This window comes from Pelodiscus sinensis, chromosome 4 (genome assembly GCF_052426305.1).
Source record: "Pelodiscus sinensis isolate ZL-2025 chromosome 4, ASM5242630v1, whole genome shotgun sequence".
NCBI lineage: Eukaryota > Metazoa > Chordata > Testudines > Trionychidae > Pelodiscus > Pelodiscus sinensis.
The window spans coordinates 43592730-43614800 of NC_143055.1; the positions used below are offsets into that span (position 1 = coordinate 43592730).

At 47.4% G+C, this 22071-nt stretch overlaps 1 protein-coding gene across 2 annotated transcripts in view; it reads left to right on the plus strand.

Annotated features, from left to right (window-relative positions):
* The first annotated feature begins 3000 nt into the window (after nt 1-3000).
* The window catches only part of UBE2K (ubiquitin conjugating enzyme E2 K), an 82418-nt gene continuing 63347 nt past the window's right edge, over nt 3001-22071 (plus strand). The window contains exon 1 of one of the 2 annotated variants that reach the window (XM_075930554.2): nt 3001-3746. In XM_075930554.2, the coding sequence (XP_075786669.1) occupies nt 3575-3746 (172 nt within the window). In that variant the 5' untranslated portion in view covers nt 3001-3574. The remainder of the gene's footprint in view (nt 3747-22071) is intronic. The other variant, XM_006129501.5, reaches the window with a different exon arrangement.

Genomic DNA, 22071 nt, shown 5'->3' on the forward strand with positions numbered 1-22071 from the left:
GAGTGTCGGCCCTAGAGGGAGTGCGCAACGGAGGCTTCCCTCTGAGGCTGGTGTAGGGGACTCCCTACCCCCACTGGCACCCTGCCCCTGAACCCGGTTCCCTCTCCCCTGCCCCCGAACCTTGTCTCCTGCTGCAGAACCTTGTCCCTGCCCTCCCGCCCCCGTTCCTTCTCCCCTGCCTCCAGCCACAGAACTCTGTCCCTCCTGCCCCCCTGCTGCAGAAACCTGTCCTGCCTCTGCAGAAACCTGCCCCCCTGCAGAAATCAGTACCCACTGGCACCCTGCCCCCTACTGCAGAAACCTGTCCCCCGTCTGCAGAAACCTGCCCCCTCAGCACCCTGACCCCTGCTGAAGAAACCAGTCCCCACTGGCACCCTGCCCCTTACTGCAGAAACCTGTCCCCCATTGCAGAAACCTTCCCCCGCTGGCACTCTGCTCCCTGCTGCAGAAACCTGTCCTCTGCTGCAGAAACCTGCCCCCACAGCACCTTGCCCCCCACTGAAGAAACCTGTCACCCCCCCCGGAACCCTGTCCCCCGCTGCAGAAACCTGCTCCCCCAGTACCCTACCCCTCACTGAAGAAACCTGTTGCTCCCCAGCACTTTCCTCTGCTGCAGAAACCTGTCCCCCGCTGTCACTCTGCCCCTGCTGCAGAAATCTGACCCCTGCTGCAGAAACCTGTTCTCCTGGCACCCTGTTCCCTCTCCCCTGCCCTCAGCCGCAGAACCCTGCCCCCACTGGCACCCTGTTCCCTGCCCCAGCACTCACTAGCACCCTTCCCCAGTACCATGTCCTCTGCTCCCAACTGATTTTTCTGTGGGTCAGTGACCCGACTCAAGACAGGTTTCCCACCCTTCTCATAAATAAAGATAATAAATAATAATAAATAATGTAGAAACTTTTTGTGTTTGACATAGTATTTTATTTAAAAATGAAGCCTGGCCAACAAACCCCCAAATGGGGCCAAACCCCAATCTGGCCACAACCACTCCTGCACTCCCCCTATCCCTAGAGCTGAGCCTATCACACACTGGAACCCTCTGCCCTGAGCCCCTCAAATACCCCAACCCAAATTCCTGCACCCTCACATCCACAAGCCAGTGGCTTGCTTAGTACCCCAACATTGCCCAGCCTAGACCCCCCTCCCTGAGCCAGCGTCCCCTTCTCCACCTCCTCCTGCATCCAGATTTCCTCCCAGAGCTTGCACCTCTCACCCCTTCCCGCACCCAAATCCCTCATTTCCACCCCAAAGCCTATACATCCTGTCTCAACCCTGTGAGGGTACAGCTGGACTGCAGGAGTTTTTCAGGATTCTGGAGATATCCCAGAAACACTCTTCTGCATCCAGGGATGCGTTTGTTAAGAACATAAGAACGGCCGTACTGGGTCAGACCAAAGATCCATCTAGCCCAGTATCCTATCTGCCGACTGTGGCCAGCACCAGGTGCCCCGGAGAGGGTGGACCAAAGACAAATCAAGCAATTTGTCTCCTGCCATCCCTCTCCAGCCTCTGACAAACAGAGGCCAAGGACACCATTTTATCCCCTAGCTAATAGCCTTTTATGGACCTAACCTCCATGAATTATCTAGTTTCTCTTTAAACTCTATTATAGTTCTAGCCTTCATAGCCTCCTCTGGCAAGGAGTTCCACAGGTTGACTACACGCTGTGTGAAGAAGAACTTCCTTTTATTAGTTTTAAACCTGCTCCCCATTAATTTCATTTGGTGTCCTCTAGTTCTTCTATTTAGGGAACTAATAAATAACTTTTCTTTATCGGCCCTCTCCACACCACTCATGATTTTATATACCTCTATCATATCCCCCCTCCGTCTCCTTTTTCTAATCTGAAAAGTCCCAGTCTCTTTAACCTCTCCTCATATGGGACCCGTTCCAAACCCCTAATCATTTTAGTTGCCCTTTTCTGAACCCTTTCCTAGGCCAAAATATCTTTTTTGAGGTGAGGAGATCACATCTGTACACAGTATTCAAGATGTGGGCGTACCATAGTTTTATACAGGGGCAGTAAGATATTCTGGGTCCTATTTTCTATCCCTTTCCTAATAATTCCTAGAATCCTATTTGCCTTTCTGACTGCCGCTGCACACTGTGTGGAAATTTTTAGAGAACTGTCCACGATAACTCCAAGATCTCTTTCCTGATTTGTCGTAGCCAAATTAGCCCCCATCATAGTGTACGTATAGTTGGGGTTATTTTTCCCAATGTGCATTACTTTACACTTATCCACATTAAATTTCATTTGCCATTTTGTTGCCCAATCACTCAGTTTGGTGAGATCTTCTTGGAGTCCCTCACAGTCTGCTTCTGTCTTGACTATCCTAAACAGTTTGGTATCATCTGCAAACTTTACCACCTCACTGCTTTTGCCCCTTTTTCCAGATCATTTATGAATAAGTTGAAAAGGATTGGTCCCAGGACTGATCGTTGGGGGACACCACCAGTTACCCCTCTCCATCCTGAAAATTTACCATTTATTCCTACCCTTTACAGAAAATATGTTGACTTTTGTCCAACAAATTATGTTGTCCTACATGCTTCACAAATTTATTCTTTACTATTGTTTCGACTAATTTCTTCTGCTTTTTTAGTGGAAGAGCACACATGATCTTTTGGTCACCCCTATATTCCTCTTTCCATGAGGAATAAAGGGCCTTTCAAAAGAAAGGGTTTTTCTGACATTTGGTCCAGTCTAGACAGGGCAAATGTTGGAAAACCCTCTTCCTACAGAAGAATTAAAACAAAACAAACAAACTAGCAGTATAAAGATTGGGGATAGCAAGGGATGGAGAGGAGGAGAATAGAGAGGGCGGGGCTTCAAGGAAGGGGCGGGGCGGTAGATCTTGGCTTGGTGTGTAAAAAGGCTGGAGACTACTGAACTACAGGCTTCCCCCGCTCCCTGGAAAGGCCCACACATCAGTCCTACTCCTTCCAGCGAGCGGCCACCAGGGGTCAGGCATGTCCGCGAGCTCTGGTTGGAAGGAGCCCGTTAGCAGCCCGGCTCCCTGGCGCTCGCGCGCGCTGTTCGGAGGCTGAGGCGCTGAATGGCCCTTCCGCTTTCCTCGCTGCTGCAGCCTCTCGAGTTCTCCCGCCCCAACTCCAGCCGCCAGGGGAGAGCCCAGAGCCCGCCCGGCCCCGCTCCGCCCGGCTCTGAGGGAGGCGCGTTTCACCCGGCGCTTGTTAACCCGTCGCTTGCTGAGGCGAGCGCTGAGCGACACGTGCGTGTAACAACACGCCGACCGTGCGGATGACACAGCTGCTTCATCACAACCCAGCGGCCCTAGCTCTGCCCGGCTGGCGGGTGAGGGGTGTCACCGCAGGGACCTCGCGCTGTGCGTGTGCAGGAAAGCGGCTCCTCCCGTGACAGGCCGGGTGTCGCTTACGGAGCGGCGGCGCAGCAGGGCGTTACCCGTCCCGCCGAGCCAGTGGGACAGTCCCGCGCAGCCCCTTCCCCCCAGCGCGGACCCGCCAGCTCAGGGGCCGCTCTGCTCCCTGCATCGGCTGCCCACACACACACCGTGCTGGCCCCGCCTGAGAGGCGCCGGGGGCCGCACCGCGCATGCTCGACGCGGGCGCCATTTTGGTGGGGCCGGGAATTATCCAGCGGGAGCGGCGGAGCTCGCTGGGCCCGGCTCGGAGGCAGCGGCGTGTGGCTGCCGGCTGCAGAGATGGCCAACATCGCGGTGCAGAGGATCAAGCGGGAGTTCAAGGAGGTGCTGAAGAGCGAGGAGGTCAGAGACTCCCCCCGGCCCTGGCGGTGTGCGGGGCGCCCGACAGTCCCTCCTTCTCCTCCCGCGGCTGGGGGAGGGTCTGTCCCAGCCTCTCGGCTGAGGGGGAGGGTAACGGCGGCTCCTGAGGATGAGGGACCCAGCCGCGGGGACGGGGAGCCTGGGCCCGCTCCGGCAGCGGATGATTCTCGGCGCGGGGGCAGGCCTGCAAGGGGTAGGAAGTGTGGCCGGGCAGCGAGCGAGATGCCTGGACAAGGCCGGGAAACCCCCGGGAAAAGCGCCGCCTCCACCACCCAGTCTGGTTTGGTCGGCCCAAAAAGAAGGCTCAGGGGAGCCTAATAACGGGGCGGGCCGCGCGCGTGTGTGGGGAGGTGTCGTCTCCGGGGTCCCCTGCCCACGGATACAGCGGGAGATTCCTCTATTTCGCGGCTGGGGCACTGGGGAGAGGCTTTCCCATGCGACCTAAATGGAGATGGGGCAAAGACAGGATGGGTAAGAACACACGTCCCATTTCATCCAGCTCCCTCGTTAGCCTGTGGCTTATACTGCAGAGTGATACATTGTGTGTGTGGTTTTTTTAAATAAAAGCCCATTTAACTAGATTTCCTTAATCCAAGGCTTCCTTTTACCCCCAACATAGGTTATGTCACCTTGGTGTGCATATCTTTAACCCTCTCTCCACCTGACTTCCCGGTGCCCTATTAATCATTCTTGATACATTCCCTGTAAGGGATGTACAGTAATTAAGGAAAGGAGGAAGTGATAAAGAACTTTAAGTGTATTTCCAGGGACTATAGAATAGCATTTACAGTGATTGTGTCAGAGTTATTTTCGCTGTCTGTAAATCTGTGTTGGTAAATGTCAGCGAGATAGGTTTTGATGTTTGTGTCATCACCATCATACTCATGAGGATGATGAGGCATGTTGTATGCTTGTGAAATATTAATGTGCAGTTTGACTCTGAAAACCGATGATTTTAGACACTGTACCAGTCAGCTAGATTCATAGTCAGAAAACCAAGATGCTACTAACTTCCTGAGGATTTGTGTTGCTTACAGAAAACATGTTTAGAATTGGACTAGTTGATGTCCTTCTGAATATAATGTGCTAACGGCATTATTGTTACACAGCTCAAAATAAACTATTCTCCACAAAATCTTAGAGCTTAATTTCTACAGCTATTGTGCATGTGATGCTCAAGTTGATTTCAATGTGAGTTCCAGTGTGTAATGATTACAGAACCCAAATACTAAATTAGAACAGATCCTGAATGGTCAGCTGTGTATTTATATGCTAAAATTAGAATATCCCAAAGTGTTTACTTTCTCTGAACAATACATCTTAAAGTTGACTGCTTAGACCTTTATATAAGAGAGCACTCCAAATTTCCCCCTTGTGTTATTTAGAAAGAGAAACCTTGCCATATGCATCAGTGATATAAACATGGTTAGATCTTTTAATTTTCTTAAGACAAGTTTGGGACTCAGGGAGCAATTTTGTTTTAAATTCCTGTTTAATATATGTGCCGGAGATTTTGATTACATTGAAGATAAAAAAGAAATTACTTTGTTTGGGTGAACTGAATTTGTGAATTTTGAGACAACCCTTACTCTTGGCAGGATTCCTGCATCTTGTAAATTAAATATTAAAGAGCATTATCCCCCCATCCCCTCCCAGGATTCAGCTATTTCTATCAGTACATATATAATTACTGTTTATATTACAGGCTTTCATGGGTATTCGGAATACATACTTCTTTGATGTAATTGTGGATGTTTATTACAATGACACACTGATTCTAGATACATGTATTGGGAATACCTTGACTTGATTTTTTTCAAAGTCCGATTAAACTTTTTTCCAGCGGTAGTGTGAAAACATTCAGTATGAGATGTACAGAGGTATGACTAGATATTTTTGTACTTTGGCAATCTGAATTCACAACTTTATCAAGAAAAATTGATTGTCACAAATTATATAGCTAAAATGTGTTTTAATTTAAAATTTGTCTTGCATCAAGGAAAAGTTGCTGATCTTATCTACTCTTAAACATTCTTGGAGTGATGTCTCAAGCCATAGCTGAACATAAAAGCTGGCAATCTGTTTCCCTGCAAATGCCACCAAATGGCATTTGCTACCATATTGCATTTTGGAGAGAGAACGTACAGAGTTTGCCATTTACATTCTTCCAAAAGTGCATTCTGGACTTAGCTAAGTGGGAACCAGCCAAATGCAGTTTTAGAAGAGGATGGAAGAGGGGCAGATCAACAACTTCTGCAATTCAGAGATTTTTACAGATGCAGGCCAATATTCAAACTTTTGAAACTTAGGTGAATGAAAGATTTTTAAAATGTGTATTTCCTAGCCATAGTTTTCATATCTAATGCTCTGTGTTTTTGTCTAGAAATGCCACTTTGGGTGTATCTTTTAATAACTATTTTTCCAGGCTTGGCTTCAAGTTTATGGGCCAAGGAATTTTTTTAAATTTATTTTGTGTTCTATTGCTTGTCTTATATGAGTAGTTGAAATGCTTTTTAAAAACCTATTTTTTGTTCTTGCCTAATTAGTTTATCGTGAGTTATCACATCTGGAAAAAAATGAGTGGAATGCTGAATTTTTAGCAGACATCCTTTTAACTTAGTGTTCCTTAGGTTTTGAATTAAACAGGTAAGACCAGAAATGATTTTTTTAAACTGTGGAAAATTCATCCTCTCTTTATTTAGACTATGATTTAGAGTATTGTGGTAGCATGTGTTGACTTATGTGCTAACAAATGTGACTAAACATTCTAGTGTAGACAAGGCACAAGCTGCCTTTAACGTGTGTTAAACTGGTCAGGTAAAAATCTTACTGCATCTGCTCCCACAGATTTTAACATGACCAGCTTAGTACTAATCAGTATTAGTAACTGTATTGCAGTTTAATACAGTCTAAAGGCAATATAGTTTGCACTAGAACGTTATACAGTAAAAGCTTTTTTTAATCTGGTATGTTGGGGATATGGGGGTTGATGATGAGTGAAAAATTCCAGTTAAATAAGAGGAAGGAAGTTTGCAGCAGGAGTGATTGGCAGAGAGGATGCAGGCTCTGGGAGGGAGTTTGGGTGAGAGACATACAAGGCTAGGCGTTGGGATGCAGGAGCAGTTTTGGGGTGCTGGATATGGGGGGCACTCACCTTGAGCAACTCCCCATTAGCAGCAACCTTTTCCTGCTGCTCCTGGCAGAGCTGTGGCTAGATGGCTCTGTATGCAGCCTTCACCTACAGATGCCACCATTGCAGCTCCCATTGTATGTGGCTCCCAGTCATGCAAAGCTGCCTAATCACATCTCCACCTAGAAGCAGCAGGGACAGGTGGCTTCTTATGGGGAGCCGCCCCATGCAAGCACTCCTCCAGATCCAGCACCCTAAAACACTTCCCATGTTCCTGCTCTGAGCTTTCTTCCACACCCAAAATCCTGCACAGAGCCTGCACCCTGCACGCCGTGCCCCTTATGACCATTTCTCTACTTAGGAGCAGCAGGGATATGTCACTGCTTCTGAGAAGCTATGCAGAGCCAGGTGGTAAGCTTGCCAGCTGTGTGCCCAAACTAGGGATGTTAAGAAGCATGTTATTCATTAATCATGTAGTTGACACAAATTTTGTCACCTACACAATTAATCTATAAGGGTTAGCACTGTTACCATTCAGTCCTGGCTTGTGCCGCAACCCAGCATCAACCCCCACTGTGGGCTCTGCACAACATGGCACTTGAAGAGCCAATGTGCGGGGAGGCTGGCTCAGTCCCAGATCGTGTCGGGACCCGGCATCAACCCTCAACATGGCACTTGAAGAGCCAGTGCGCAAGACTGAGCCAGCCTGCCTGCGTGCTGGTTATTTGAGTGCCGGGTTGTGCAAAGCTGCAGCGGGGGTTGATGCTGTGTCCAGCATAAGCCAGAAGTGAGCCAGCCTATAGGCCAGTTGATTAAAAAATTTACTTGCAGAGCCACTTGGGGAGTGGGATCTCTCTCTCTCTCTCTCTCTCTGTGTGTGTGTGTGTGTGTGTGTGTGTGTGTGTGTGTGTGTGTGTGTGTATAGTTGATAGTGTTTAGTTGACTACACTATTACATTCCTAGTGTAAACAGTGAACTGATTACTCTGGTTAACCAGTTAACTAATTAAACAGGACCTTACATCTCTATTATAAACTAGACTTTGTATGGATATTAGAAATGCTGGTTTAAGGAGTTTCTAGCTCTGTACCAGCTGGCCAACACAGATTTTTACTGTAATGCATTAGCATATGTTAATTAACATCCCACTTGAAATCTTACTCTGGAAAAAGCCTCAGTTTTCAGTCTCTTCTCTTGTGATGTTATTTCTTGTGATGTTCATTACTTCTCCATCACATTAGTCTTACAAGGTAGGCTTCCTGAATTTCTAATATCACAAAAATATATTTTGTGCAAAACCTTTTAGACTGACTTGAAACATTATCGAGAAACAAATAAGGGTACCAAATCCAATTTTCTTTCACTTGACACTGCTGAGGGGTACCTCTGGGGGGTGAGGGGGGAAGGAGGGAGCACAGTAGAACAGGCATCTTATATAATTCCAGCATAGCCTTCCTGGAGCAGTGCAACAGGTAATTGAATCACTCTGCCCACCTGTCCATCTCTAAGGAGTTAGTTTGTGGAAGAGAAAGAATCTTCCTAGGGGAGTATCTGTTGAAAAAAATAAGATTGTGACCTGGAGGGACACTTTGAAGACTGGGTTTGGTTCAATATGCACATTACATCTTCTTATTTAATGTATTTATATAGTGTTATAGATGTATATCGGGGTGGAGAAGAGGATGCCAGCGGGCTGAATCTGGCCCGCCAAGCTACCAGATCCAGCCTGTGGCTGTCTCGCCAGGATCCCAAGAGAGCAACTCACACTTGAAATAAGGAGCTGCTCTCCACTCTGGACAGCGAGGAAGGCTTCGCACTCTGCCCCTGCCTCCCCATCAAAATTTCTCAGCTCCCATTGGCCAGTTTACAGGGCAGGAGCAGCATGTAAAGCTTCTCTCTCTCCCCTCCCCTCTATGCCCAGAGCAGACCCACATGGAGTAGTCAGCCGACTGAAACTTTAGCAGAGAGGCAGACAGTCTGCTCAGGTTCCTGCAGGGCTACTGGCTGGAAGCTGCCTAGGTAAACTCCTCTGAGCCAGAGTCTGCCCTCTGGCACTCCACCCCCTCTTTCCCCCATTTACCTGCCCCAGGCCACCACCCAAACCCCCTTTCCCTCCTTCTCCCAGGTCACAACTCTCTCCCAGACTCTGTACCCCCTCCTAGAGCTTCCCCCAGGCCAGACTCCTATCCTACACCCATACCCTCCTCCCCCCTGGACCCTGAACTCCAAGCCTCTGCCCCAGATCACAACTCCCTCCTTCATCCAAACTCCTTCTCAGACCCCACATCCTCTCCTGCACCCCAGGCCCCTACCCCAAGCTCCCTTCTGCAACCTACCTTTGTCCCAGACCCTGCACCCCCTCCATAGAAGTGCAGCCCTTGACCACTAGCCAAAATCTTGGAGTGCCCCCCATTAAAAATTATTGCCCACCCTGATGTATATGATACTTCACAGAAAAGTGTCACTCCAGCCAACCAGTTTGTAAATAACAGTTGTGAAACTGAGCAGAGTTAACTGGAGAGGTTATGAGCTGCTGCAAAAGTACTGGCTCATATTGTCTTCAGACTTAGGAAGACAGCACTCCCATTGGTTATATATTCATATTTGAAATACTGTAACATTTTCAGTCCTTATTGCTAGAAATGTTATTTTATTAAAATATAGAGTTGGAATGGCATAGAGGAATCTTCTAGTTTAGCCCCCTGCTCTGATACAAGATCAAGTTACCTAGACCAGTGTTTCTCAACCTTTTTTTGCTCATGGCCCCCTTCTGAGCCTCATTCATCATACGCCTGGCAGTTAAGTTTGGGTGGCCCCCTCAGAAACTTACTGTGGCTCCCTAGTGTTCTGAGTTTTTTCCATGTGGCCCACTAGAAGTAAGGCATAGCTCCCTGGGGAGCTATATGGCCCACATTGAGAACCACTGACCTAGACTATCCCTGACAGATGTTCATCTAGCCAGGAATGGGCAAATTCTGGACTGTGGGCCCCCACCTCAATATTTACCTGCGCCTCTGCAGGTATCAGAGGATCACAACTCTGGTTTTGCTGTGAATCGCCATTTCTCAGATACCTGCTGAGCTACAGGTAAACATAGTGGTGATGGCCTGTCAGGGACTAACCCTGCGGGCTGCATTTTTTTTTTATTGCCCACCCCAATCTAGCCTGTTCTTTAAAACCTACCAAATGGGTATTCTACAGCATCCATTGGAAGCGTATCTTAGTACTTAACTATTCTTATAGTTACAAAGTTTTTCCTCATATCTGACCCAGTGTTTCCCAATTTTATTTGGTCATGGAACCCTTTTCAGAATTTCAAGGAACCCCTAAGTTTTTCAAGCAAAAAAAAAAAAAGGGGGGGGTGGGTTAAACTCAAAAGGTTTTAGCATTGTCTTTATTTATGAGAAGGGCCAGGAACCAGAAAAGTCTGTTCCAAAAACCCCCAAGCCTCACTAATGTGATCCCAACTGTGCTGGTGAGGGCAGGGAACAGAGTGCTGGTGGGTGCTGGGGCTGGGTGGCAGGATGCTGGCTCAGGTGGCAGGGTGCTGGGGTCAGGGACATGGTCCTGCTGGGCACTGGGGTGGCTGGCAGGGTGCTGGGATAAGGATCAGGGTGGTGCTGGTTCTTGGGGTGGGTGGCAGGGTGCTGGGGCCAGGGACAGGGTTCTGCTGGGTGCTGGGGACAGTGCTGGTGGGTACTCATGGGGGGGACTGGACAGGGGCAGCTGGGACCAGTACCTGGCAATCCTGCAGTACCTCTGAGTTCCGGAAAGTGTGCGACTACACTCCTCCTCCCCAAACAGCTGGTGTGTGCGTGCCTGAGCAGCAGAGGCTGTTGCACCCCAGCAACTTACTTCCGTGATGCCGTCCTGCGGGCAGGGAGGGGGAGGGCGTGGGGAGTCCCAGGGCAGAGCGTGCTGCCTTCATAGTTTGAGCTGCACAGCCTGGGTCTCCTGAACTTCCTCCCTTCCCCCACACTGCACAGAAAGGCCCCGGAACTAAGTTGCTGGGTGCCACAGCCCCAGCTATTCAGGCAGCGCACGCTGGCTGCTTTGGGGAGGGGAAGTGCTTCCCGCCCCGCTGTGGGTCATGTGGGGTCACTCCTGTCCGGCATTCCCCTGGTGTGCCGGCTGGGAGCAACTGTTCCCTCTGCCCCAGCCTCCATACGCCTCTGCTGGCTAGCCGGCTGTAAAGGGATGGCAGTTGCCTCCCCCTTTTCTGTCAGTTTACTCTGGCTTTAATGGCCGCCCGGCTGTCCTTTTGTTAACCAGTTTACAATTGTTTCTGCCTCAATGGCAGTCCGTTTTGTAGTCCAATACCACAAGCGTCTCCAACAGTTCTGCCCCGCTGCTGGTGGGTGGGGGTAGTGGAACGGATCCCAGCCCAGGGCTCTAAAGACAGGTGCAGGTAAGGACCTGTCTGGCTGGTGGGGCTCCTGCCGCAACGTACCAGCCTGCAGGTCATCTGTAGGCAAGCCCCGTCCTTGGCTTCTTCCTGTCTCTGGGGACCTCCGACTTCAGCCCCCTGTGCTCCCCCTAGTTCCAAAACTCACCACCTCCGTGCCTTAACTCCAGGCATTGGGATAATGCTGGTGTTTCCTCCCCCTCTCCAATTCTGCTCCCATTCCCCTGTCTCTCTTGCTGCCTTCTCCACCCTGTCTCTTGCTACCGCATTCATTTTGAATTCCCTGCTCTGGCTCCCCCATGCTAACCCCTCCCCCTGATGCATGCTCCATCTTGACCTCACCCGTCCTGCCCCCTCCCACCCTGGACGCACGGCCGGGCGGGCAGCTGATGTCTTCCAGCTCAGCGTTCCTTTGGTGGCGGTACAGCCCCGCTGTGCTGTTGCGCAAGAACAGGTGGCACAGACAGGCGTCCGCCCTTTGCGTGCCCCATAAAGCGCAGGAGTCGGTGAGTCCTCCCCGCCTGGGATGGGTCCATCCCATCACACCGGCGCTCTCCTTTCAGAGGGGGCGGGGGAGTGCCGGCTCCTCACGGAAGCCCTACTTTTGCTTCGCGGAACCTCAGGGTTCCACGGAGCACCAATTGGGAAACACTGATCTAACCTAAGTCTTCCTTGCTGCAGATTAAGCCTATTACTACTTGTTCTGGACCTTCAGTGGACATAGAGAACAATTTTGATCACTGTTCTCTTTATAACAGCCTTTAATACATTTGAAAACTGATACCAAGTGCCTCCTGTCATCTTTTCTGAAAACTAAATTTGCTCACTTTTTTTAACCTTTAATTATATAGGCCATATTTTCTAAACCTTTTATTATATTTATTGTTCTTTGGATTCCATTGTGTCCTCATCGTTCCTTAAAAGTGTGATGCCCAGTATTTCAATTGAGACCTCACCAACACTGAGCAGGACAGTTGTCACCTGTGTTTTGCATATGATGCCCTGTTAATACAACCCAGAATTAGGGATGTAAGTGACTAGTTGAGTGGCTGCTTGACTACTTGCTTCCCGCTCCCTCTCCCTGCTCGCTCTCTATCAGAGGCAGCAAGGGTGAGGGGGAAGCAAGAGCCGGTGCTGTGGGGAACTGGCTTAAAAGCTGGTTCCCCCCAGCACCATCTCCACAGCGTGAAGGAGCGACAGAGCTGCAGCAGTCCCGGAGCCAGCGCGAGCTTGGGTTGCTCAGTTCTGGCTTGCACCAGTTCTGGGAACTACCCCTGCTGTGGCTCTGCAGTTTAAATGTAGTAGAAGCCAAACTTCCTACATGCCTGACTCCTACTACATTTAAACGGCAGAGCCACGGCAGATTTAGCTCCTGGACCCAGCACAAGCTAGGACAGAGTGCCTCCCCTTATTGACTAATCATGTAGTCCCAGTTACCTGCTTCTTAACATCATTACCCAGAATATTACTTTTTTGCAACTGTATCCTACTTTATCATTCTTTAGGACTTCACTCCATGGAGCCTCAGTTAACAAACAGCTAACAGTTGAGAGATGTTTTCAGTTCATTTATTAAGCACTCTAGGATGAATTTAATCTTTTCCTGACTACTAAAGTACATCTGTCTGAGCTATATATTGTTTAACATGTTTTTTCCTTATTTTGACAGTTGTGTAGATCTACCCTTAAAATGTGAAATCCGTTATTTCAGGATCACTTTAATCCAAATTACCTCTGGTCTTCATATTTGCAACCATTTCCTTCCTGTTAGAATAAAGTCTAACCTGGCTGCCCCCCAGTTACTTCTGAAACAACATTTTCTCCAATACTTTCTAATGACTTACTGGACATCTTGTGTTTTGCCATGTTACTTATCCAATAGATGTCTGAGTAAAATTTTCCATTATTATTGGGACTTGTGTTTTGGATATTTGTTTGATCTAGAAATGCCACATCCACCACTTCCTCCTCTTGATTTGTTAGTCTGTAGTAGACTCCTACTAGGATATCACCTATTCACCAAGAGATGTTCAAAAGGTCTGCCTCTTGTTATGAGATACAGAAGCAGGTAAATGTCTGTATTCAAGATATCTAACAAAACACTGCTCCTTTTTTCCTCTGCCAGTCCTCCTTCTTTGCCCTTAGCTCCTATGGGAACATAGGCCATCAACAATTTCTTTCCAAGCCTCTCTGCCTGTCCTTGAACAAGAAATAATTCTCTGTGCCAGTGTTCTAGTAATGAGATTTATCCCACCCAGTCTTTATGATGCCATGTAAGTAATAATTTAGCTTATGTACTAATACTTCCAGTTCTTCCTGTTTATTCTCCTTACTGCTTGCATTTCTGTGTAGACATTCAGGATGTTGAGCAGAGTCCTTCACTATTTCACTTGTATTGGTCCTGTGACCCTTCTGTTATGGTCACTGTTTTTTTTATACCTACCTGTGGGCTTTTATCACTTGTCCCTTTGAAACTGGTTTACAGCCCTCCTCACTAGAGTGGTGAGATGGTGGCCCTGCTTGGGGCCTAACCCAAAATGGGAAAGATCGGTAAGAATTTGGGGTGTTAAAATGCATTTAATTAAGTAATTGTGTAACTGCTTTTCAGCGGTAACACTCGGGGGGCAGGCAGCTACTGCCTGCTGCCCTGTGCTGCTATTTGTGTATCAGTGGCAGCATTGTGGGTAGGGGACTGTGGCATTTTATGAGGTTAGCAGATAGAAGATTAAAATTCAGTTTACTCTAAAAAATGACTGAAAATAGCACATTGGTGCTTTTCGCCCCTATTAGCACTGCAGGACCAATATAGCTACACAAGAGTGATAGTTTTTACTCTGACTTGTGCATCAGCAACAGAATTGTTAATGAACATAACCAATAATGTCCTTGGAAACGTGCATTAACTTGATTCATCTGAGTTTTGCTATTTAAATCCGTGTGCAATTGGTGAGCACAATGGAACTGCTTACATGAATAGGCCTTGTCTATATGCTAACGTTTTTTGACTGAAATATGAATTTCAAACTGATATTGTTATAAAGCCCTGGTATAAAGTAGGGATATAATAGTATAGTTGATTAACCGATTCATCAATAAGCAAAAGCTTATAGGTTAATGCTGTAGACTACACACATTTTCCTTTCCCACTGCCAGTAAATTTTTTAGCAGGCTGGCCAGCAGCCTGGCTCAGTCCTGGCTTACAACAGGTCTGGGACTTACCTCTGCTGAGGATCTGCATTTAAAATGTATTAGGAGCAAAGCGGACAGGCAACCCAGATCAGTTCTGGCTTGTTTTGGGTCCAGGAACTCAGACTCCCCCTAGACAGGGGCTGCTGCCACCAGTCTCTGCAATCTCTTTCTCAGAAGTAGCAGCACAAGCGACAGGCAGCCAGTTTGTGAGGGGAGCTGATCTTTAAACTGGCTGCTCTCCTGGATCAGCTCCCGCCTGGCACCCTGTGCTGCTGCCTCTGATACAGAGGCTGCCAGCCCTACCCCTGTGGGCTGTAAAATAGTCAACTAACCGATAAAATTTCATGAGGTTACTTGACAAATCAATTAACTGATATTTATCATCCTTAGTATAAAGTGGATATTTTTATTCCCATATCAAAGTACCTTTTTATGTGTTGGCTTGTCATTTTAGAGAACGTATGCTGACCAAAAAATCCACACCTGTGAGGACACTTTTTCTGGAACTTGGTTGGTATAACTCAGTTGATATAGTTGCTAAATCTTTCTTATGTAGACAGGCCTTACAAGTTTGCAGGAGTAGGATCTCTGTTCTCATTTCAGAATATTCCATTGTTATGAACCAGAAGGAACTGTGCTTTGTTTTCAGACTCCAGATTGAATTCTCACCATTAGTAGCTGGAAGAACATATCTTTGCTTTTATATTGCGTAGGCTTTTGGACAAGAATCATGGAGACAGAGTAGGTATTGAATGCCACAATGTCTGTCTTTGACAGTCACTTGTCAAACTAAACAGTCTTTAAATTTTACAGAAATTTTTGGTTCAAGTGTTTCTTTGACTCATCCCCCTCTTAAAAAGGGGATTTTCTACTCTGTAGTCATAGATTTTTTTTCAAGCTCTGCCCATGATGATTATGTAAACAACTTGTTGTAAACAAAGTTAATAGCATGTTATCAAAGTTAATAGCATGTTCAGTGTACAGTACACCCCTGGCTTCCTGAATTCCATTTAACTCATATTTGAACATGTCCCTCCAAGTTGTACTGAATGAGACTGCAGGATGATTTTGCAAATCAGCTGGTTATCCGAGGGCTGCATTACAGTTAGCTGGTGTTAAATAATTTGCTTAAACCAGAAGAACTTACTAGCAGGCTTTAAGAAGACTACTCTCCATTCCCAGCTCTGAAGCAGTCTTTTAAAAATCTGCTCATTCACATTTTCATCCTAAACATGTTTATCTGAATTTTATGGTTGTTCCTCATGATATGATATTTGAATCAAGTGTGCGGTGTTTGCTATTAAAATCAATATCTTTCTCTTGAAAATAGTAATAGAATAACTGGATAGTGTGTGTCTGTTCCTTGTAATAGTATTTATATTAATCATAATATTTCATTTTGAGCTGTAGGTATTCATAAGACTTCTGTGTAAAATAGCATTAAACGTGTTTGACCATTTGACTAGACCTGTGGGTTTGTCAAAGAATCAGACTAATAGGTCAAATTATGTGCTCATATTAGGGATGTTAAGAAGCAGGTAATTGACTAATCCTGTACAGGCAGTCCCCGGGTTACGTACAAGATAGGGACTGTAGGTTTGTTCTTAAGTTGAATCTGTATGTAAGTCGGAACTGGCGTCCAGATTCAGACACTGCTGAAACTGACCGCCAGTTCTGACTTACATACAGAATCAACTTAAGAACCCCAGGCGTCCCCAAGTCAGCTGCTGCTGAAACTGATCAGCAGCTGATTCCAGGAAGCCCGGGGCAGAGCAACTCTGCCTGGGGCTTCCTGTAGTCAGCGCTGGTCAGTTTCAGCAGAAGCTGACTTGGGGACGCCTGGGGCAGAGCAGCTGGGGTGCTGCTGGGTTGCTCCAGTAGCGCCGCTCCTCGGTGCTACTGGACCAACCTAGCAGCACCCCATCTGCTCTGCCCCAGGCGTCCTGATTCAGCCTCTGCTGAAACTGACCAGCAGCGGCTGAATCAGGACCTGGGGCAGAGCATCTGGGGTGCTGCAGGGTTGGTCCAGTAGTGCCCAGAGCGGGCGCTGCAGGATCAATCGGCAGCGCCCCAGCTGCTCTGCCCCAGAGTCCAAAACAAAAGCCTGGTCTGCTGGGGGGGGGGGAGCACACTAACTGCGCCCCTCCTCCCCAGCAGACCAGGGACACGGGGAGCAGAGCTGCAGCGGCAGCGGGGTGCCGCGCCTCAGAGGCGAGGGACCCCGCCGCGGCTGCGGCTTCAGTCCGGGAGCCTGTGGTCTGCTGGGGACGGTCCCCAGCAGACCACAGGCTCCCGGACTGAAGCCGCAGCCGCAGGGGGGTCCCGCGCCTCTGAGGCTTTGCCAGAGCAAAGCCTCAGAGGCGCGGGGAACCGCCGCTGCTGCCGCTTCAATCTGGGTGCCTGTGGTCTGCTGGGGACGGTCTCCAGCAGACCAGGGGCACCGGAGCAGCTTACGAACGGGGCTTTCTCGCCCCGACCGTAAGTGCGGATCCGACGTAAGTCGGATCCGCGTAAGTCGGGGACTGCCTGTAGTGGGTAAAAATTTTATCAACTGCACAATTAGTCCATAAGGGAAGGTGCTCTGTCCCAACTTGCACCAGCCCAAGAGCTACCCCCACTGCATCTCTGCAGTTTAGATGTAGAAGGAGCCAGGTGAGCAGGAAGCCTGGCTTACATTTAAACTTCAGAGTCGCAGTGGGGGTAGGTCCTGGACCAGCACGAGCCAAGACAGGGCTGGGACCGCTGCAGCTCTGTGTTTTAAATGTAGTAAGAGCCACCTGGCTCTTACTATGTTTAAAATTCAGGACTATGTAGCACTTTAAAGACTAACAAGATGGTTTATTAGATGATGAGCTTTCGTGGGCCAGACCCACTTCCTCAGATCAAATAGTGGAAGAAAATAGTCACAACCATATATACCAAAGGATACAATTAAAAAAAAATGAACACGTATGAAAAGGACAAATCACATTTCAAAACAGAAGGAGGATGCGGGGGGGAGGGGAAACGAAGGTAAATGTCTGAGTTAATGATATTAGAGGTGGGGAAAGGTAGATGTCTGTGAGCTAATGGTATTAGAGGTGATAATTGGGGAAGCTATCTTTGTAATGGGTAAGGTAGTTGGTGTCTTTGTTCAATCCCCCCAGAGAGTGCCGAATTTTAGCATGAATGACAGTTCCGAGGATTCCCTTTCAAGTGCAGATGTAAAAGGTCTTTGTAGCAGAATGCAGGTAGTTAAGTCGTTGAGACAGTGTCCTTTCTGGTTGAAATGGCAAGAAATTTTTTCTTTGTGATCCTGTCTGATATCTGTTTTGTGGGCATTAATTCTTTGGCGAAGTGTCTGCGACGTTTGTTCAGCGTACATAGCAGATGTACACTTTCGGCACATGATAGCATAAATTATATTTCTGGATGCGCAGGAATATGTGATCTTGATCTTATAACTCACTTGGTTAGGTCCAATAATGGTATCAGCAGAATGAATATGTGGACAAAGCTGGCAACGGGGTTTGTTGCAAGGGAAGGTACCAGGGTTGGTATTAGTGTGGTGTGTCCTGTGGCTGTTGGTAAGAATCATCTTGAGGTTAGGTGGTTGTCTATAGGAGACTATGGGTCTGTCTCCCAGAGCCTCTTGGAGTTTGGTATCCTGTTCCAGTATAGGCTGTAGTTTATTGAGAATGTGTTGGACAGGTTTAAGTTGGGGGTTGTAGGTGATGACAAGTGGTATTCTATTGTTGGTTTTCTTGGGTCTGTTTTGAAGTAGATGGTTTCTAGGTATTCGTCTGGCTCTTTCAATTTGCTTTTTTATTTCTCCAGGTGGGTAGTTGAAGTTTATAAATGCTTGGTAGAGATCCTGAAGCTTCTGGTCTCTGTCAGTGGGATTAGAGCAGATGCGGTTGTATGGAAGGGCTTGGCTATAGATGATGGATCATATGGTGTGTTCTGGATGGGAGCTGGAAGCCTGTAGGTAACTGTATGAGTCAGTGTGTTTTCTGTAGAGAGTGGTGTCTAATTTTCCATTGTTGATTTGTACTGTAGTGTCCAGGAAGTGGACCTCTCGTGTAGAATGGTCCAGGCTGAGGTTGATGGTGGGGTGTAGGTTGTTGAAATCTCTGTGGAATGTCTCCAGTGTTTCTTAGCCATGCGTCCAGATCATAAAGATGTCATCGATGTAGCGTAAGTAGAGAAGAGGTAAAAGGGGACGGGAGTTGAGGAAACGTCATAGGTCAGCCATAAAGATGTTAGCATACTGTGGGGACATGCGTGTACCCATGGCTGTGCCGCTGATCTGGAGGTATAAGTTGTTCTCAAACTGGAAATAATTGTGGGTGAGAACAAAGTTACATAGGTCTGCTATCAGGTTGGCAGTGGTGTCCTCTGGGATAGTGTTTCTAATTGCTTGTAATCCGTCTTCATGTGGGATGTTGGTGTATAGAGCTTCTACATCCATGGTGGCAAAGATGGTGTTATTGGGGAGGTTTATCGATGTTTTGTAGTTTCCTTAGGAAGTCAGTAGTGTCTCGGAGATAGCTGGGGGTGTTGGTTGCGAAGGGTTTGAGCAGAGAGTCTACATAGCTGGATAGACCAGTAGTGAGTGTGCCAATACCAGAGATGATGGGACGTCTTGGGTGTCCAGGTTTATGGATCTTGGGAAGCAGATAGAACAATCCTGGTCGGAGGTCAGAAGGTGTTTCTGTGTGGATTTGTTCCCAAGTAGCTGTGGGGAGTCTTTTAAGGAGACAGTGTAGTTTCTTTTGGTATTCCGAGGTGGGATCAGAGGAGAGAAGTTTGTAAAATGTGGTGTTCGAGAGTTGTCTGGTTGCCTCCTGGTTATAGTCGGCCTTATTCATAATGACCACAGCACCCCCTTTGTCCGCTGGTTTGATTATAATGTCCAGGTTGTTTTTGAGACTCTGGATGGCATGGTGTTCAGCGCGGCTGAGATTGTGTGTCGCTTGTTGTCGTTTGCGAATAATGTCAGTCTGTGCGTTGTTGCGGAAGCTTTGTATATAGAAATCCAGATTGTAATTCCGACCGTCAGGGGGAGTCCATATAGAATTATTTTTCCTTTGGTGTTGATAGGGGGGATCTGGTAGGTCAGATTGATGTTCATTGGTGGTTTGGAAATATTCTCGGAGGCGGAGGCGGCGAAAAAAAGCCTCAAGGTCACCACAAAATTGTATCCAGTTTGTGGGGGAAGTGGGGTAGAAAGAGAGACCCGGGGACAAGAGAGACTCTTCTACTGGATTGAGTTTGTAGCTGGATTCCTGCGCATCCAGAAATATAATTTATGCTATCATGTGCCGAAAGTGTCCATCTGCTATGTACATTGGACAAACGTCTCAGACACTTCGCCAAAGGATTAATGCCCATAAAACAGATATGAGACAGGATCACAAATTAAAAACAGTTTCTTGCCATTTCAACCAGAAAGGACACTGTCTCAACGACTTAACTACCTGCTTTCTGCTACAAAGACCTTTTACATCTGCACTTGAAAGGGAATCCTCTGAACTGTCATTCATGCTAAAATTCGACACTCTCTGGGGGGATTGAACAAAGACACCAACTACCTTACCCATTACAAAGATAGCTTCCCCAATTATCACCTCTAATACCATTAGCTCACAGACATCTACCTTTCCCCACCTCTAATATCATTAACTCAGACATTTACCTTCGTTTCCCCTCCCCCCCGCATCCTCCTTCTGTTCTGAAATGTGATTTGTCCTTTTCATACGTGTTCATTTTTTTCAAATTATATCCTTTGGTATATATGGTTGTGACTATTTTCTTCCACTATTTGATCTTAGGAAGGTGGGTCTGGCCCACAAAAGCTCATCATCTAATAAACCATCTTGTTAGTCTTTAAAGTGCTACATAGTCCTGCAGTTTGCTTCAGCTACACCAGACTAACACGGCTACATTTCTATTACTATGTTTAAAATGCAGAGTTGCAGCTAAGGATGTTAGTGTGATTATTTGGGTAATTATATAATTGATACCATTTGTATCAACTATACGATTAGTAAAGAAGTGCCTCTACAGAGCCACAGCAGGGATAGCTCTAGAGGAGCCGACTTGAGCCAGGACTGAACAGTCCTGGATTGTGCAGGCTCCAGAGCCACCTGCGCTGCAGCTCTGCATTTTAAATGTAGTAAAAGCCACTAGGGGTGCAGTGTTCAGCACGAGCCAGGACTGCAGCAGTTCCTGCTTGCTCTGTTTCCCGCTGTGACTCTGCCTCCCCTTTTCCCCGTAGAGACGGTGCTGGGGGGACCCGGGTTTTCCAATTTTTCCCAGCACCCAGTCCTGCTCCCTCCCCTTGATGCCTCTCTCTGGTATAGGCAGCAAGGGGGAGAAGCGAGGAGTCAGCTATCTGATAAGCATTTGCTTATTTGATAGTTGACTAGTTGTTTACTTACCTAGTTGCAGCAGGGATAGCTCATGGATGCAGTGTGGGCCAGGACTGAATAGTTTTGGCTTACGCTGGTCTGGGACCACTGTGGCTTTGCATTTTAATGTAGTAAGATCGTGGCAGCTGTCTTTGTGTGTGAGGGTGTGTGTGGCACCGTGGAGATTGTGCTGAGGGGAACCGGCTTTTAAGATACCTCCCCCCAGCACCAGCTCCTCTCCCCTTTTCTTCCTCCCTGCTGCTTCTGATAGAGGCAGCAAGACGATGGGAAGTGACTTGGCTACTTGCTTATATCACTAGCTCATTCATATATATTGATAACTTTTGAAAACTGAAGTTTGCAGTTAATTTTCTTTTTATTTAAAAGTGAAGTGTAAAAGGAACTTGTCTTAGACTGTGTGGCTGAGATTGAAAGAGTATAATCTTTTGAAACAAGATTACACTGCAGTCTCTTCACTTGTGGAACTATTAGTGACTTCAGTGGGAATTGATTTATGGAATTGTGTGCTGGATCAGGTCTGAAGTAACTGATATTCTCATGTACTTGCATATATAATGGGTAATTAACATTTCTCATTTTAAACTATTTTTATAGCAAAAGAGAAAAGTGTATTTTTTTAAAAACACAATCTTATATGACCAGAAAGTTAATCTGGACTTTCTCCATTTTCTATATGGCATATGTTGTAAAATCCTTGGTGCGGGGAACCCTTATTTTGTAGAGCAGAGTTAGGGAACCTTTTTTCGTTTGGGGCCTGTGGGTCACTAACCTACAGAAAAATCAGTCAGGGGCCAAACGCAAGTGAGACCAGGCCCCCAAGTGAGAAGAAGAAAACCCTCATAAGAGGTGGCTCCCGACTGAGAAGCAGAAAAAGAGACAAAATAGCCTCACTCCCCTGGAGGATGGGGATGGAGGGCTGTGAGGCTCAGGGCTGATGTGGCTGGATTAACTCTTCTGGGGGTCTGGGACGAGTACAGTTTTTGGGGGGAGGCAGGATTTTGAGTGGGGCCAAAAATAAGGGGTTCAGTGTGTGGTAGAGGGATGCCAGGGAAGGGGGTGAGGGAGCAGGGTATGGGTGGGAGGTATGGCAGAAGCTGGCTGGGAGTAAGGTTGCTGGTTCTGGGCAGGAGGTGTAAAGTACAGGAGCAGGGTATGTGTGGAGATGCAGAGT